The following is a 17311-nucleotide window of genomic DNA, read 5'->3' on the forward strand; positions in this document are numbered from 1 at the left end:
AGAGAATAGTTTGTAGAGTGGGGGAAGAACAGGTGAATGTGATTGGGGGGGGGGTTGCTGTGCCAGGAGTCAACAGAGACTTGATGGGCCAAATAGCCCTCCTTCCTGTTCTGTGACTGTTGCGTGACTCTCTGTCCCTAGTGATTTTGGTGTTGTCACTCGGGATCTCAGGACATGGAGTGAATCCGAGTCCTTTGTATCCGGGACCGGAATAAACTCTATTTCTCCTACCCCCTTCCTGTCCTCCACCGTCTCTCTCTATCTCCCCTCCCTCACCTCTGTTCTGCCCCCCTCCCTTCCCCCTCCTTCCCAAATGAGTCAGCTGTGCCTTCCAACACGCGCACAAACTGCAGGAGGAACTCAGCAGGTCAGGCAGCACCTACGGAGGGAAATAAACAGTCCAAGTTTTGGGCCGTGACCCTTCTTCAAGTTTAACCCTCCTTTAACTGTGTTTGAGTCTGAAACTCGGGCTCCGTGAACAAACACCAGTAAAACCCTCCGCGTTTGGGGGGAACTGAGATGCGCTGAGGATCTGCTGCATCCTGCGAACCTCATCTTCACTGTAAAATCAGAGCCCTGACATCCGGTCTGAAGACAAGACCCCCTTCAGTCGCTCGTAACACAGATCGCCAGTTCACTAGCTTGCTGCCGTCAGTGGGAACTTTTAAAGAAAAGATTAGCTTTGTAATGAAACATCGAAACACGAGTGTGCCGTCCGCGCCAACAACCAACGCAGTCTGAGGACATGCTGGAGGCAGCCCGCTAGCGTCGCCACGCCCCCCCCCAGTGCTAACGTAGCACGCCCACAACTTGCCAACCCTAAACTGCGGGTATTGGAATATGCGGGGAAACCAGGGCACCCGGAGGAAGTCCACACGACCACGTGGAGAACGTGCAGGCTCCTTGCAGACAGCGGTGGGACTTGAACCCTGATCACTGGCCGCTGCGCTCCGTGCTGCCCTCTGTGGATTACCACGTATACCGTTCCCCCCTTGAGCTTCACACGAGCAAGGAGTTGTTTTGCGTATGGCAATAGACTGGTCTGAGACAGAACCTGGCCTCCTGCTCTTCCTTACAAGGTTTGAAAATGAAGCTGGGCAGCAGTCAGTACTGGTGGCGCGTTCTCGCCGAGGCTCGGGGGCTGACCAGCCTCAGAGACACAAAGTCCAGCTCCCACTTTCCCTCACTGTGCGTTCCTTTGCCAGGGGATTTGCCTTTCACAAACAAATGGATTTACTGACAAATGTGCTGCTTTGCGCTCTGAGGCAGCTCTTAATGCTGCTGAAATGTATTAGAGTACTCAGTTCAATGCAGTCATGGACTGGCACTCTGCCACTATAGGCACGGAGCACGACTCCACGAGGCGGGAAGCATCAGCCCTATGGGAGGCTGGTCCTCTGGCTACTGGGGGGTCGCGCACTGCACCAGGACCCTGGTTCGATCCCTGCTCTCCCCACAAGGCGTGACCTGTGTAACCGGCCACAGGGAGGGGACGTGGAATGGATGAGGGAGATCAGTGTCGTAAAGTGCTCCTGAGACAGGGAGGGGCACGGGGTATCAGGGGACCCATGGAACGGGAGTGAGGGTCTGCTGGGGCAGTCGGCTCTGAAAGTGAATGAGGTATGAGTCCACTGGAGGCCAGGGAGACGGCCGGTCCTGGAGTTGGAGGATTGTGCATGTGCACAGGGAGGGACGGGGGCTGTTTTGTTGCTTGTTGTGTTCTGTGCGTTACGGTCATGCTATGTTGGTGCCGGAATGTGTGGCAGTACACTTGTGGGCTGCCGCCACTGCAGCCTTGTGTGTGTGTGTGTGTGTGTGTGTGTGTGGGCTGTTAACACAAACACAAGACAGACCAAGACTAAAACTGACAAAAACCACATAATTATAACATATAGTTACAACAGTGCAAAGCAATACTGTAATTTGATAAGAGCAGACCATGGGCACGGTAAAAAAAAGTCTCAAAGTCCCGATAGCCCCATCATCTCACGCTGACGGTAGAAGGAAGAAACTCTCCCTGCCATGAGCTCCCAGCACCGCAAACTTGCCGATGCAGCATCCTGGAAGCACCCGACCGCAGTCCAACTCTGAGTCCGTCCGAAAACTTCGAGCCTCTGAATGATCTTAATACCTCCTTCGTTTTCAGAGCTGGTTATTTATTAAAGCAATTTATTTAAGTCGCTTTGTTCTCTCCACCTCCATCCAGTTCAGCTTGTGTTGACCCCAGTGAGTTTGCACCCTGCTGCACAGCATCGGATTGTGTGAGGTTGTGGATCCATTCTGTGGCTTCATGTTGTTCCACTGCTGAAGAGCTCTTGAGCAGAGAGTTAATTTTAAATTCATTCATTCCCTCACCCCCATTCGGGGCCCCAAACTCTCCTTCCAGCTGAGGCAGCACTTCACTTGTGATGACCTGTTGGGGTCGTCCGCTATATCCATCGGTCGCTGCGCGGCCTCCTCTACATCGGTGAGACCTGACTCAGATTAGGAGACTGCTTTGTTGAGCACCTTTGCCGTGTCCGCAACAGGCACGACTTCCCAGTGGCCAACAATTTTAATTCTAATCTCCACTCCCATGCTGGCAGGTCAGTCCATGGCTTCCTCTGAGACCACCCTCAGTGTGGAGGAGCAACACTTCCAACCTGATGGTATGAACATTGATTTCTTGAGCTTCCAGTAATTTATTCCCCTTGTCCTTCTCTCTTTTTCCATACCCCATTCCAGCTCCCCTCTCACCCCTTCTCCTCACCAGCCTATCACCTCCTCCTGCCCTTTTTCCTATAGTCCACTCTCCTCTCCTATCACATTCCTTCTTCTTCAGCCCCTTATCTCTTCCACCTATCACCTCCCAGTTTCTGACTTCATCCCCCTCCCTCCTCCATGCACCTACCTTCCCCCTCGCCTGGCCTCACCTGTCACCTGCCAGCTTGTACTCCTCCCCCTCCCCCCACCTTCTTATTCTGGCCTCCCAGTGCCGACGAGGGGGTCGCAGCCCGAAACATCGACAGCCGATTCCTCTCCATAAGTGCTGCCTGACCTGCTGAGTTCCTCCAGCATTTTGCGTGTGTTACTCAGGGTCTCCAGCACCTGCAGAAGCTGTAATTGGGAGGAGTTCGGTTGCTGGCACCTGACCGTGCTTATTTTGTACAATCCGCTCCTCACACTGAGCCCCTGAGATTTATTATTACGTTCTCTTCCTTTATGGTGACAATGTACATAGGGAATCTCCCATTCCTGTTGGTTTAATCACTCAGTTCTGTCTCTAAAGGTCCTAGCACTCTCTCTTCATGCCTCTTCCCTCCTCTCTGTGTATTTAAGATCATACTCCAACACCCTCAGTTTGTTTTATACCTCTTAATAACTCCTTGTGCCACTGATAGCTTGGCCCCTTGGATAACCCTGTTAGTATAATCTTGTTCTCCGAACTCCCCCCCGCCAATCCCCAAAGTTGCTTTTTAAGGACATGTTTGCACAGAAGCAGATCCTTCTTTCGAACAGCTCTCATGTTTCTTTGACCCTGTCTATTTTTACTGCAGGTTACTTGTTAACAGCGCCCTAATTAACGTGCTCAGCCTGCACGTCATTCCTTCAAAGTCCGCTCCACTTAACCTCAAGGCTTCAGTTTGCATCTAATTTTGCGTCTTCTTGACCGTTGTGTCAGTCTCCATCGTGTGCCGTCCCTTGTTTGCCAGATGCCAGATGCTCCTTCACTGCCTCATAATTAATTCATTCTGGCTTGTTACTTATTAATCCCTTGTCAGTTTTATCTTGTGTCTGTCCTGGATTCACTCAAGAAACTCGCAACTCTCAGCTGAGTGTGAAAATTAACATCTCTGGTTGTCCCTTCCTTGCCTTTATTCTGACACCTTCTATTTATTGACTTCACTGCCAGACAGCCCGTTACAGATTGTGGAATTGTGCATCACGGGCTGGCATGCTGAATGTTTTTGAGAGCATGGGCCCAAATTTGGAGAGTGAAAAAAAATTCATTATTGAGTCTCACAGCTATCTTGTCAATTCGTCTTCCCTCCCTATCGCTACTCCCTTTTCTCAGTTCCTCCGCCTGCACCGCATCTTTTCCCAGGATGAGGCTTTCCTTTCTGGAACATCAGAGACGTCTTCATTCTTCAAAGGACGGGATTTTCCTCCTCCACCATTAATGCTGACCACACCCACATCTCATCTACTTCCCAGACATCTGCCCTCACCCTATCTTCCTGCTGGGGATAGAGTTCCTCTTGTCCTTACTTACTGTCCCGGGAGTCTCCACGTCCAGCACATCACTCTCCACAGCTTCCGCTATCTTCAACGAGATCCTACCACCAAACCTATCTTTACTTAGCCCCACCCTAATCTGTGCTTTCCACAGGGATGGCTCTCTCCATGACTCCCTGTCCATTTATCCCTCTGTACTGAGGTCCCTCTCGGCATTTACCCCTGCAAGCGGAAGAAATGCTACACCTGCCCATTCACCTCCTTCATCTCCATTCAGGGCCCCAAACCGCCCTTCCAGGTGGGGCAACACTTCGCCTGCGAGTCTGTCGGAGTCATCTACTGTATCCGGTGCTCCTGGCGTGATCCCCTGTACATTGGTGAAACTCGGCAAAGATTGGGGGAAAGCTTTGTTGAACAGCTTCACTCCGTCTGCAGCAAGAAGGATTTCCTGGTGGCCAAGCATTTTACTTCCAATTCCCATTCCCATTCTGACATGTCCAAATGACCATAAGACACAGGGTTAAATTAGGCCATTTGGCCCAATGAGTCTGCTCGGCCATTTGATTATAGCTGATCATTTCCCTCTAAACCTCATCCTCCTGCCTTCTCCCCATAACCTTTCACACTTTGACTTATCAAGAATCTACCAACCTGTGCCTTAAATACACCCAATGACCTGACCTCCACAACGAATTTCACGGATTCATCACCCTCTGGCTAAAGAAATTCCTCCTCATCTCCATTCTAGACGGATTCCCTCTGTTCTCATCTGTGCCCTCTGGTCCTCAACTCCCCCACTGTAGGAAGCATCCTCTCCACATTCACTCTATCTAGGTCTTTCAATATTCAATAGGTTTCAATGAGATCCCCTCTCATTCTCCTAAATTCCAGCAAGTACAGGCCCAGTGCCATCACACACTGCTCATATGAAAAGCCTTTCATTACTGGAATCTTTTTTGTGAGCCTGCTTTGAACCCTCTCCAGTATCAGCACATCCCTTCTTAGATAACGGGCCCAGAACTGCTCCCAATACTCCAAGTGAGGTCTTACCAGTGCCTTATAAAGCTTCAGCATTACATTCTTGTTTTTATATTCTAGTTCTCTCAAGAAGAATGCTTCATTACAACTGACTCAACCTGCAAGTTAACCTTAGGGGAATCATGCACGAGGACTCTCAAGTCCCTTTGCACCTCTGATTTTTGAATTTTCTCTCCATTTAGAAAGTAGTCTACACTTTTATTTCTTCTACCAAAGTGCAGATCATACAGTTCCAGACACAACATTCCATTTGCCACTTCTTTGCCCTTTCTCCTAATCTGTCCAAATCCTTCTGCAGACTCCCTGTTTCCACCAACACTACCTGCCCCACCACCTATCTTCAGATCGTCTGCAAACTTGGCCACAAAGCCATTAATTCTATCATCTAAATCGTTGATATAACGTAAAAAGGAGTGGTCCCAACACTGACCCCTGCAGAACATTACTGGTCACCGGCAGCTAACCAGAAAATGATCCCTGTATTCCCACTCTTGCCTCCTGCTACTCAGCCAATCCTCTATCCATGCTGTCATCGTCGTCATGGCTATCCCTCAAGATTGAGGATGATGGTCTTCGTTCTGTTGGTCTGTTTTTGGGCTCTCAAGTGGCTTATGAGTCCAAAATTCCAAGAGCAATGCCGTCTGGAGCTATGCTCCTGGTAGGGTCACCCATGGCGGTAAGGTCGAGGGTGAGGTCCCTGACAAAGAACAATCCAACCAAGACCTTAACAGTGGAACAGGCGGACAAAGTTACTTCGAACTCAACGGCTGTGAAGGCGGATGAAGGCTGCAACAAATCCATCAGCTCCAATCGTCGTGGTTTCCATGCCACTGGAATCAGTTGGTTGTTTTGTGAAGTATCGTGTGCTTCTTGGAGTGCAACATCAAGTACACGTTAAACAAATACACGCACAGGCGTCTTCACTCTGTGGGCCACTTCTTCAAGATCCATGCTGGTATCTTTATTGTAATACCATGGACTCTTATCTTGCTAAGCAGCCTCACATGTGGCACCTTGTCAAAGGCCTTCTGAAAATCCAAATAAACAACATCCACTGATTCTCCTTTGTCTACCCTGTCTGTTATTTCCTCAAAGAATTCCAACAGATTTGTCTGGCAAAGTTTTTCCCTAAGGAAGCCATGCTGACTTTGGCCTATTTTATCATGTGCCTCCATGTACCTCGATACCACACCCTCAACAATTGACTCCAACATCTTACTAACCACAGAGCTCAAACTAAACGTTGGTCCACGGCCTCTTCTACTACCATGATGAGGCCACTCTCAGGTTGGAGGAACAACAGCTCATATTCCGTCTGGGTAGCCTCCAACCTCACAGTGTGAACATCGACTTCTCTAACTTCTGGTAATTTCTCCCCCTCCCCCTTCTCTCTTTTCCATTCCCCATACTGGTTCCCCACTTACCTCTTCTCTTCTTCTCACCTACCCATCATCTCCCTGTGGTGCCCCTCCTTTCCCCTTCTCCCATGATCGATTGTCCTCTCCAATCAGATTCCGTCTTCAGCCCTTTACCTTTTCCACCTATCCCCTCCACCCCCCCACCCACACCCAGTGACCTTCCCCCTCACCTATCAGCTACTAACTTGTACTCCTTCCCCTCCACCCAACATCTTATTCTGGAGTCTTCCCCCTTCCTCTCCAGTCCTGATGAACGGTCTTGGCCCGAAACATCGACTGTTTAATCCTTTCCATAGAAGCTGCCTGACCTGCTGAGTTTCTCAGCATTTTGTGTGTGTTACTCTGAATCTCCAGCATCTGCAATAATTATGGACATTTTTTAAAGGGAAAGAGATTAATTCTATTGCTTATTTACATGTGTTCATTGTTTAAATATTAATAAAACTAGAACAGACACCGGTTGCCGCAGGTAGCTGTGGAGACCAAGTCTTGATGTATATTTAAGGCAGAGGTTGATAGGTTTTTGATTGGTCAGGGCATGAAGGGATATGGGGAGGAGGCAGGAGATTGGGGCTGAAAGAAAAAATAGATCAGTCATGATGAAATAGTGGAGCAGACTCAATGGGCCAAATAGCCTAATTCTGCTCCTATATCTTATAGTCTTAAAGAAATGAAGAATTTTGGAGAACCTGTTCTAAAATTACACTGGACAACAATTTTTTTTTGAAAGTGTTGCTACTTCAGAATTTTTAAAAAATTTGTGATTGAAGCTGAACACATATATAATTACAGACTACTTGTATCACGTAGGAATTTAGAGATACAAGAAATTAACTTTTATTGATTATAAAGCATTTAACTGCATAATAGAGTTGACACTTTGTAATAGTTCGACTAAGCTAAAAATGTTGTGTTGATGATTTTCATTTGTACTCAGTGTCTGAGGCTTCTTGCTTAAGTAATAATCGGGCAGCATTGATGGATTCCAGTTGCCCTGATACCGTTTCTCCATGGCCGCAATGACCTGGTGAAACCTTTCACCGTGCTCGTCACTGACAGTACCAAGATTTGCAGGGAAAAAGTCTAAACAGAAATGCAGAAAATGAATCTTTAGTGACATGTTGCACTTCATGGTTTTGTGTGCTTGAAGCACATTGTCAACCAACTACACATCATTTGGCGCTCTGTTGTTGCCAAGAAAATTTTCAACAAAGTGCTTGAATGCCTTCCATGCAATTTTCTCCAGTCCTACTAGAAGTTCTTCGAATTGCCTGTCATCGATGACTTGTTTGATTTGTGGACCAACAAAAATGTCTTCCTTAATCTTGGCATCAGCTATTCTGACTTGAATTATGATTTGAAATAACAAATATAGGTGCTATAAAAAAATGGTGCTTGATAAGGAAATTTCATGGTGATTTTCATGATCAGCAGCCCAAAATCCACAAGATACATGCAAAAGTACTCGGGAAGCAAAATCTTTGTTGTCCAGTGTTACTAATATTAATTAGGCAATTGAAAAATGTCGTAATTTCTATATATGGTGGCGTAGTAGTTTAAAATAGTGTTTTAGAGCACCAGCTGTAAGACTGCACTCAATTTGCACCATGGTTTACAAGGAGTTCATATGTTCTCCCTGTAACCACGTGTGTTTCCTTTGGGAACTCTGCTTTCCTCCCACATTCCAAAGTCCTACGAGTTAGCTCCACTATGTTGTGGGAATGCTAACTTGATGCTGGGAGCACAGAGACATTCGTGGGCTGCCCCCAGCACAGCCTTGACACAAAACGCCGTATTTCATAGTATGGTTTGATAGTAGGCGACAAATCAAAGTAATCTCTTAAAAATGGTATTGTTGTTGTAACTGTTTACTATCCAAATACTGATGTGCACACCAGGTTGGCGAGGATCTCAAAATGTATCATACAACATCACGTGTTCTTTCATCCGTCTAGCTGGCCCCAGGCCAGCATAGGATGTTTCCTGGGACAGCATCTCACTGCTCTGGGGTTGTAAAAAGAATCATTCACTGCTTCATTTGGCAGCGAAGATAATCATGATCTATCTTTTTATCATGGGTAGGGTTTAAAGAATCGAAGGGTGGCACTGCCCCGTGCCATGTACCAACAGTATGTTTGCACCTGCCCTCCTGGGCACATGGGCCATAGGTTCACCAACCCTGCTCATGGGGAACTGGCACAAGAGAGGACGGCAGTGATCGGCCACACTTACATTGAGCGGCAGGGCAGGTTGGAAGGAACGAAGGGCTTTCTTCTCCTGTTTTCTTGGGTTTTTTGTCTCCCTTTCTCATTACCCTGGCACCTCGTTATTTCTTGCGTCTGCCCAGTCAACTCCTGTTTGATTCTTTTGGCCACCTCCGCCACGGGGCACCTTGCAGTGGTCAGTGACTTGCCTGCTCACCCCTTTCTGATGGTCAATGGTGTTGGATTGGAGCATAGAATCGTTTTTCTAGTATTTTCCTTGTAGTCTAACTTTCCTATACTTACTTATAATATTTATATAATCACCCATATGTGTAATTGTTTAGTAAATTTTCAAGCAGTTGTAGTATGTTTAATTCTGTATATTTTAGAAGCTTCTTAGATTTTTGCAGCAGGTGTCACACCACTTGAACCTGGGTATTTCATAGGGAAGTTGTTAAATGTTGTTTATCTCTCGTCAGAGTGTGAGACAACCACGACTTAAAGTTCTGTAGCAAATGGCAGTCAGTGGAGGATAATGATGTTTAAATCTTGTGCGTAATAAAATGGTCTCAGGCCGTGGGTCTGCTTGTCTGAGGGGTTACCCACTATCGTCACTCTGGCTGGATGTAACAGTTTCAATAAGTGCAGATCTAAATTCTGCCCAATGTAACGACTACTTCACGCTGATCTAGAAAGGAACAAGAGGGAAAGGGGAATAAACCTTCTCTCGCAATGCATGTCTGGTGGAAAGATGGAGATATGTCTGGTCACAGCTCTCAGTGACTGGGAGAGGGTGTGGGTGGGATGAGGACACACGACAGGTCCAACAAGCTCACACTTCACAACTCATTCTCTGCTTCATGAAATGATGTCATTAGAATCACTGGCACGGAAGCCAACCCTTCTGCCCACTTCCTCCATGCTGTTCAAATTGCTTCACTGCACTACCCCATTGGTCTGCATTTGGCCCACATCCCTCGAAAACCCAGGGTCCACAGACCCCTCTGTCAACGGAAGGGGCCCACGGCACGAAAACCCTGCCCTACATACCTGCCTGAGTGTCTTTCAGACAGCATAATTATACTGACTTTACTGGCAGCTCGCTTCGTATTCTCAGCACCCTCTGTGTGGAAATTCGTCCTTCATGTCCATTTTAAATCTCTTCCCCCTCCCAATTTGAACCTTCACCCTCCAGTTTAGGATTCCACACCTAGGCCCATCCATCTTACCCTCTATAAGGTCATCTTTCAGCCTCCAGCGCTCCAGGGAAAACATTCCTGACCATCTGGCCTTCCCCTAAAACTGAAAGCTTGTAGACGCAGTCACCCCCTCATAAATCCTTTTTTGTGCTCTTTCTGGTTTTCGTGACACCCTTCCTGTAGCAGAGGGACTGGAAATGTACCCAGTACTCCAAATGCTGCAGCCTTCCTTTCTTCCCTTCTCTCTCACGTGTCTTCCCAGGCTCCCTGTGAAGGTGGACTTGGTAAGGTCCTTGTAAGTGCCCAGAACCAAAACCGGGTTTGTTATCACTGACATACATCCTGAAATTTGTTGTTTCGCAGCAGCAGTACAGTGCAGTGCATAAAATATTATTATAATTGCAATAAAAATATTATTATAAGTTGCAATAAAAATATTTTGAAGTAAATAGGAGAGAAAAGTACTGAGGTCGTGTCCATGGGTTCAGGGTCTGTTCAGAAATCTGACGGCGGAGGCGAGGAAGCTGTTCCTAAATTATTGAGAGTGTTTTCAGGGTCCTGTACCTCCTCCCTGATGGTAGCAATGAGAAGGGGGCACGTCCTGGGTGATGGGGACCCTTAAAGATGGATGCTGCCTTTTAGAGGCATTGTCTTTTGAAGATTTTCTTGATGGTGAGGAGACTAACACCCACAATGGAGCTGGCTAAATTTACAACCCTCTGCAGCTTTTTCTGACCCTGTGCGGTGGTCCCTCCGTACCAGGTGGTGATGCAACCAGTTGGAATGCTCTGCACAGTCCACCTGTAGAAATTTACTGGGGTCTTTGGTGACATACCAAATCTCCTCAAACTCCTAATGAAGTATGGCCGCTGGCGTGCCTTCTTTGTAATCGCATCAATATTTTCAGCCCAGAATAGACCCTCAGAGATGTTGACATCCAGGAACGTGAAACTGCCCACCTTTCCACTGCTGAAACCTTGGTGAGGTCTAGTCTGTCCCCTCGACTGCCCGTTCCTGAAGTTCACAATCAACTCCTTGGTCTTACTGATGTTAAGTGCAAGGTGGGTGTTGCGACACCACTCAAATCGGCTGATCTGTCTCGCTCCTGTACGCCTCCTCATCACTGTCTGAAATTCTGTTGGTAACACTTGTGTCGTTGGCAAATTTATAGATGACATTTGAGCTGTGCCTTGCCACACAGTCGTGGGTGTAGAGAGAGTAGAGCGCGATAGTCATGAATGGAGTGTATGGAATTGTCACAGTGACGTGGGCACAGCCCGTCCTTTGATGATGGTGGAGTGGTCAGAACCTCCTTCCTGGTTGCCCCTGGTATTGGCTGCAGCCCAAGTTTGCCTGTGATTGCCGGTTGACTGACTCCCAGTCTTTGTTGCAGGAGTTTGCTCGGATCACCCGCACCCCCTCGGCGTCTCCGCCTGAGCACTGACCGCCCCTGGAGCTCCCGGACGCACCCATGGTTCTTGGCAGCACTGCACAGGCATGTCACAAGCTCGATTCCTCATCCTCCTCGTAGCACTGTCCATGAACTTCCAGGTAAGGAAGTCGAAGCTGCCCCTGCCCTCCGCGAGCTGGTGCGTGACTGTGGCTGGGGTGGTGGTGGGAGAGAGAAGCTGCTCTCTTTCTCTCATTCTGATTGCGCTCCCTGAACCAACCACCCTAGGAAGCAGTGACTGGGACCTCCCATCAGTAACACCCAGTGCCCCACACGTCCCACGAACTGCCTCCCGTAACCCAAGGTGGCGTCATTGAGCCATAGAAAGCCAAAGCATGTATATGGCAGTATATACTGCCCTGAGATTCATTTTCATACTGAAAATCAAGCTATACAATAGAATTTATGAAAAACTATAAGTAACAAAGATTAACAAATGCCAATGTGCAAAAGAAAGCAAACTATTTCGACACCTATGGACTCACTTTCAAGGACTCTTTATTTCATGTTCTCGATATTTATTGCTTATTTATTATTACTATTTTTTATTTTGTATTTGCAGTTTGTTGTCTTTTGCACACTGGTTGTTTGTCCTTCCTGTTGGGTGCGGTCTTTCACTGATTCTTGGATTTGCTGAGCATACCACGAGTAAATGAATCTCAGGCTTGTATATGGTGACGTGTACGTATTTTGATTATAAATTTACCTTGAACTGTGAACTTTAAAACTGCAAATAAAATATCAGCACTGAGAGTGTGAGTTGTAAAGAGTCCTTGAACGTGAGTTGAAGGTTGTGGAATCAGTTCAGCGTTGAGGTGAGTGAAGTTATCCACGCTGGTTCAGGAACCTGATGGTTGAAGGGTCATAAGTAACTTCTCATCCTTTTTCTCCTGTTCTGATGAAGGGTCTCAGCCTGGAACGTCGACTGTCAATTCTTTTCCATAGATGCTACCTGGCCTGCTGATTTTCTCCAGCGTTTTGTGTGTGTTGCTTGGATTTCCAGCGTCTGCAAATTTTCTCTGTCTGTAACTGTTGCTGAACGTGGTGGCTTGGGACCTAAGGGTTCTGTACTTCCTGCTCGATGGTAGTAGTGAGAAGGGGGCACGGCTTGGATGGTGGATGATGCCTTCCCATGGCAGCATCCTTGTAGATGTGGGGAGGGCTTTGCCTGTGACGGACTGGACTGTGGCCACCACCTTCTGTAGACTTTTCCATGAAGAGACATTGGTGCTTCCATACCAGGCCAAGATGCATCCAGTCAGGATGCTCTCACTGTGCGTATGTAGAAGTTTGTCAAAGTTTTAGATGACATGCCAAATCTGAAAGTAGAGATGCTGTTGACTTCTTTGTGATGGTACTTACATGCTGGTCCCAGGACACATCCTCTGATATGCTAGCACCAAGAGACATAACGTTACAGACACTGAAACGTAGTAGCAGGCCCTTCGGCCCATCCTGTCCATTCTGACCCATCTCATCCCCACCTGTAGTAATCCCATTCGCCCGCTCTTGGTAATTGACAAGGCGGTGAACCCCATGCATTGAGTGAGATAGTGAGGGTGTGCTTGGTGGAAACCCAACTCACTGTGCATTGGATTTGGTGGGCTGGCCCTCTCAGAGTGGTACTTTGTTAGGGCTAATGATTCAAGGTCATTGGTTTGTTATCGTACTGAGATACAGTGAAAAGCTTTACCATAAAGTCAAGAGACGCTGGAAATCCAGAGCAGCACACACAAAATGCTGGAGGAACTCAGCAGGTCAGGTAGCATCAATAATGATGAATTAACAGTCAATATTTCAGGCCCAGACCCATCATCAGTGAAAAGTATTGTCTGTGTGCTTTTCAGACAGATCATTCTATGCATAAGTACTTTGGTGTAGCACAAAAGCAAATCAATAACAGACGACAAAAAATTAAATGCCTTGTGATGCTCCAGAGACCTTCTAAATGTTGCAGGAGCCTCTGCCTCTGTCGCCTTCTCAGGCAGTGTGTTCCAGGTTCTGGCAGGAAAAAAATCATCCTCAAATCCTTCTTAAGTCTCTCCTCACTTCACCTGTGAGTCGGCTGGGGTGATATACTGCGTCCGGTGCTCCCGATGAGGCCTTCTATATGTTGGCGAGACCCCACGCAGGCTGGGAGACCGTTTCGCTGAACACCTACGCTTTGTCCGCCAGAGAAAGCAGGATCTCCCAGTGGCCACACATTTTAATTCCAAGTCCCATTCCCATTCTGATATGTCTATCTACGGCCTCCTCTACTGTAAAGATGAAGCCACACTCAGGTTGGAGGAACAACACCTTATATTCCGTCTGGGTAGCCTCCAACCTGATGGCATGAACATCGACTTCTCTAACTTCCGCTAATGCCCCACCTCCCCCTTGTACCCCATCCCTTATTTATTTATTTATTCCCCCCCCCTTTTTTCTCTCTTTTTTTCTCCCTCTGTTCCTCTCACTATAACTCCTGGCCCATCAGGCCTCCTGTCCCATGATCCTCTCGTATCCCCTTTGCCCATCACCTGTCCAGCTCCTGGCTCCATCCCTCCCCCTCCTGTCTTCTCCTACCATTTCTGATCTCCCCCTCCCCCTCCAACTTTCAAATCTCTTACTAGCTCTTCCTTCAGTTAGTCCTGACGAAGGGTCTCGGTCTGAAACATCGACTGTACCTCTTCCTACAGATGCTGCCTGGCCTGCTGCGTTCACCAGCAATTTTTGTGTGTGTTGCTTGAATTTCCAGCATCTGCAGATTTCCTTGTGTTTGCGCTATCATCTATCCCATCTAGTTTGTAGGCCTTCGTCACCTTCCTCACTCCAAAGAAAGACATCCAGTCTCTCCTCACAACAGAAACATCACATCCCAGGCAACATCGTAGTGAATGCCCTCTGCACCTTAAACGAAGATGTGGTTGCACTGGAGACTGGCAAGTCCTGCCCAAACTAGCAGTGGAACTTTGACAAACTTCTAAGGAACATAGAGCATAGAACAGTACAGCACAGTACAGGCCCTTCAGCCCACAATGTTGTGCCGACCCTCAAACTCTGCCTCCCATATAAGCCCCCACCTTGGATTCCTCCATATACCTGTCTAGTAGTCTCTTAAACTTCACTAGTGTATCTGCCTCCACCACTGACTCAGGCAGTGCATTCCACGCACCAACCACTCTCTGAGTGAAAAACCTTCCTCTAATATCCCCCTTGAACTTCCCACCCCTTACCTTAAAGCCATGTCCTCTTGTATTGAGCAGTGGTGCCCTGGGGAAGAGGCGCTGGCTATCCACTCTATCTATTCCTCTTATTATCTTGTACACCTCTATCATGTCTCCTCTCATCCTCCTTCTCTCCAAAGAGTAAAGCCCTAGCTCCCTTAATCTCTGATCATAATGCATACTTTCTAAACCAGGCAGCATCCTGGTAAATCTCCTCTGTACCCTTTCCAATGCTTCCACATCCTTCCTATAGTGAGGTGACCAGAACTGGACACAGTACTCCAAGTGTGGCCTAACCAGAGTTTTATAGAGCTGCATCATTACATCACGACTCTTAAACTCTATCCCTCGACTTATGAAAGTTTACACCCCATAAGCTTTCTTAACTACCCTATCTACCTGTGAGGTAACTTTCAGGGATCTGTGGACATGTACCCCGAGATCCCTCTGCTCCTCCACACTACCAAGTATCCTGCCATTTACTTTGTACTCTGCCTTGGAGTTTGTCCTTCCAAAGTGTACCACCTCACACTTCTCCGGGTTGAACTCCATCTGCCACTTCTCAGCCCACTTCTGCATCCTATCAATGTCTCTCTGCAATCTTTGACAATCCTCTACACTATCTACAACACCACCAACCTTTGTGTCGTCTGCAAACTTGCCAACCCAGCCTTCTACCCCTACATCCAGGTCGTTAATAAATACACAGTGGAGTTGCATCTCAGCCTGGGGTGCCCAGGAACGGAAAAATCTATAGAGTGCGGTGGAGTCAGCCTAGTCCATCAATTGCAAACTCTTCCCCACCATTGAGCACATTTCCAAAGAGCCTGCCACAAGGAAGTACTATCCATCATCAAAGATTGCCCCACTATCCAGGTCATGCCCTCTTCTCACTACTACCACTGAACAGTTAATACCCTACAACCATCAGGGCACTGAACCAGAGCGGATAACTTCACTCACCACAACTCTGAACTGATTTCACAACCTACATACTCACTCTCAAAGATCCTTTACAAACTCATGTTCTCAGTATTAATTTTATTTGCTCAGTTTGTTTTCTTTTGCATGTTGGTTCTCTGCAGATTTTGTCTGTTTATGTACAATGTTTAATAAAATTCTATTGTATTTTTTTATTTTCCTGTAACTAACCTGCAAGTAAATGAATCTTAAGGTCGTATCTGGTAACATTTACATACTTTGATGGTAAATTTACTTTGAACGTTGATGGATAATCAGCCTTTAACTTTTGATAACCAGCTGTTGGTGTATGAGTTTATAACCAGAAGAGCCCATTTTAATTAGCGAGGAGTTGAGGGAATACAAAGTGGGATGTCTATGTTTTACTGGGACATGGTGTAATTATGAGAGAGGACACAGTAGCGTAGGAATTAGCAAACGTTCTCCCAGCACCAGCAACCGGGGTTCAATTCGGGCACTGTCTGTGAGGAGTTTGCATGTTCCCCCTGTGAATTTGCGGATTTCCTCTGGACTGGAAGCTTCAGTTTACTCCCACATTCCAAAGGCATGTGGGTTAGCAAGTTGTGGACATGCTGTGTTGGCGCCAGAGGCTCGGCAACACTTGGACTGTCCTGGTCGTTGACGCAAACAACGGATTTCACCGTACGGTTTGATGTGCATGAAACAAATAAAAGCTGATCTTTAGATCTTTCATCTTCGCATGTACATTCCACATGGACATGCTGTCAACGCTCTGTCTTGGCTTCTGTCTTACAGAGAGCATCAGTTGTCATCCTGGAGAACACATTGGAAAAGTGGCAGAGATATTCCGACGACTGTTTCAGAAACATGTCCCGGGACTCCCAGCCGAAAGGTAGGACCTTCCCGCTAACCAGGCAGGTCTCGCTGGACCATGGGGCCATTGGCAGGGATTGGTGCCCTCCAGACAAGGTGCCTTGTCCCTTGTCGCTGGCTGTGATACCATTTCTGGAGACACCCATCTTTAAGTGCCTGAGATGTTCCAGCGTGGTTTCCCACTGCGGAGGGTCAGGGCAGGGTGGGCTTGAAGTGGGGGGGGGCAGAGGTTAGTGTTGCTATCGGCAACTTAAAGGGGCATGCCATCTCACGGAGCAGGGGAGTCCTGAAGAAGGGTTTCGGCTTGGAACATCAACCATCTATTCATTTCCACAGATGCTGCCTGCCCTGCTGAGTTCCTCCAGCATTTTGTTTTCTGCCCAGTCGGTTGCCACTTGCTCTCAAGCCCCTGTGTGGATGTCACCTGTCATAACAGCTCCCAGTCCATCTCACATAGCGTCTGCACTTGGAATAATCGTCTTCCATTGTTGCCCGGAGCAACGATAATAGCCTGGAGTTTCCTACCCACAGTCCCCCTCACACCCACTCAGCTCACCCTTCCCGCAGCCGACGGGCGCATGAGATGGATCCCAACCCGAGGGCGGGGCGAGGCCCAAAATGTCACCCATCATGGTTCCATCTGCCCATGACACACACAGCTCATCCACAGGCTTCCCACAACCCCCTCTCCCATTGGGGTCTGTTTCCATCCGCCACCCACCTCTCCCCTAACGGTTCCCACTGTCACCCGGTGGCCTCTTGTGTT

At 47.6% G+C, this 17311-nt stretch overlaps 1 protein-coding gene across 6 annotated transcripts in view; it reads left to right on the forward strand.

The window, feature by feature from the left end:
• The window catches only part of gcgra (glucagon receptor a), a 93870-nt gene that overhangs the window by 47457 nt on the left and 29102 nt on the right, over positions 1–17311 (forward strand). For 5 of the 6 annotated variants that reach the window (XM_072242143.1, XM_072242142.1, XM_072242146.1 and 2 more), the window contains 2 exons: positions 11468–11625; positions 16468–16564. In XM_072242143.1, coding sequence (XP_072098244.1) covers positions 11572–11625; positions 16468–16564 — 151 coding nt within the window. In that variant the 5' untranslated portion in view covers positions 11468–11571. The remainder of the gene's footprint in view (positions 1–11467; positions 11626–16467; positions 16565–17311) is intronic. The other variant, XM_072242148.1, reaches the window with a different exon arrangement.

Source organism: Mobula birostris, chromosome 24, assembly GCF_030028105.1.
Source record: "Mobula birostris isolate sMobBir1 chromosome 24, sMobBir1.hap1, whole genome shotgun sequence".
Classification (NCBI taxonomy): domain Eukaryota; kingdom Metazoa; phylum Chordata; class Chondrichthyes; order Myliobatiformes; family Myliobatidae; genus Mobula; species Mobula birostris.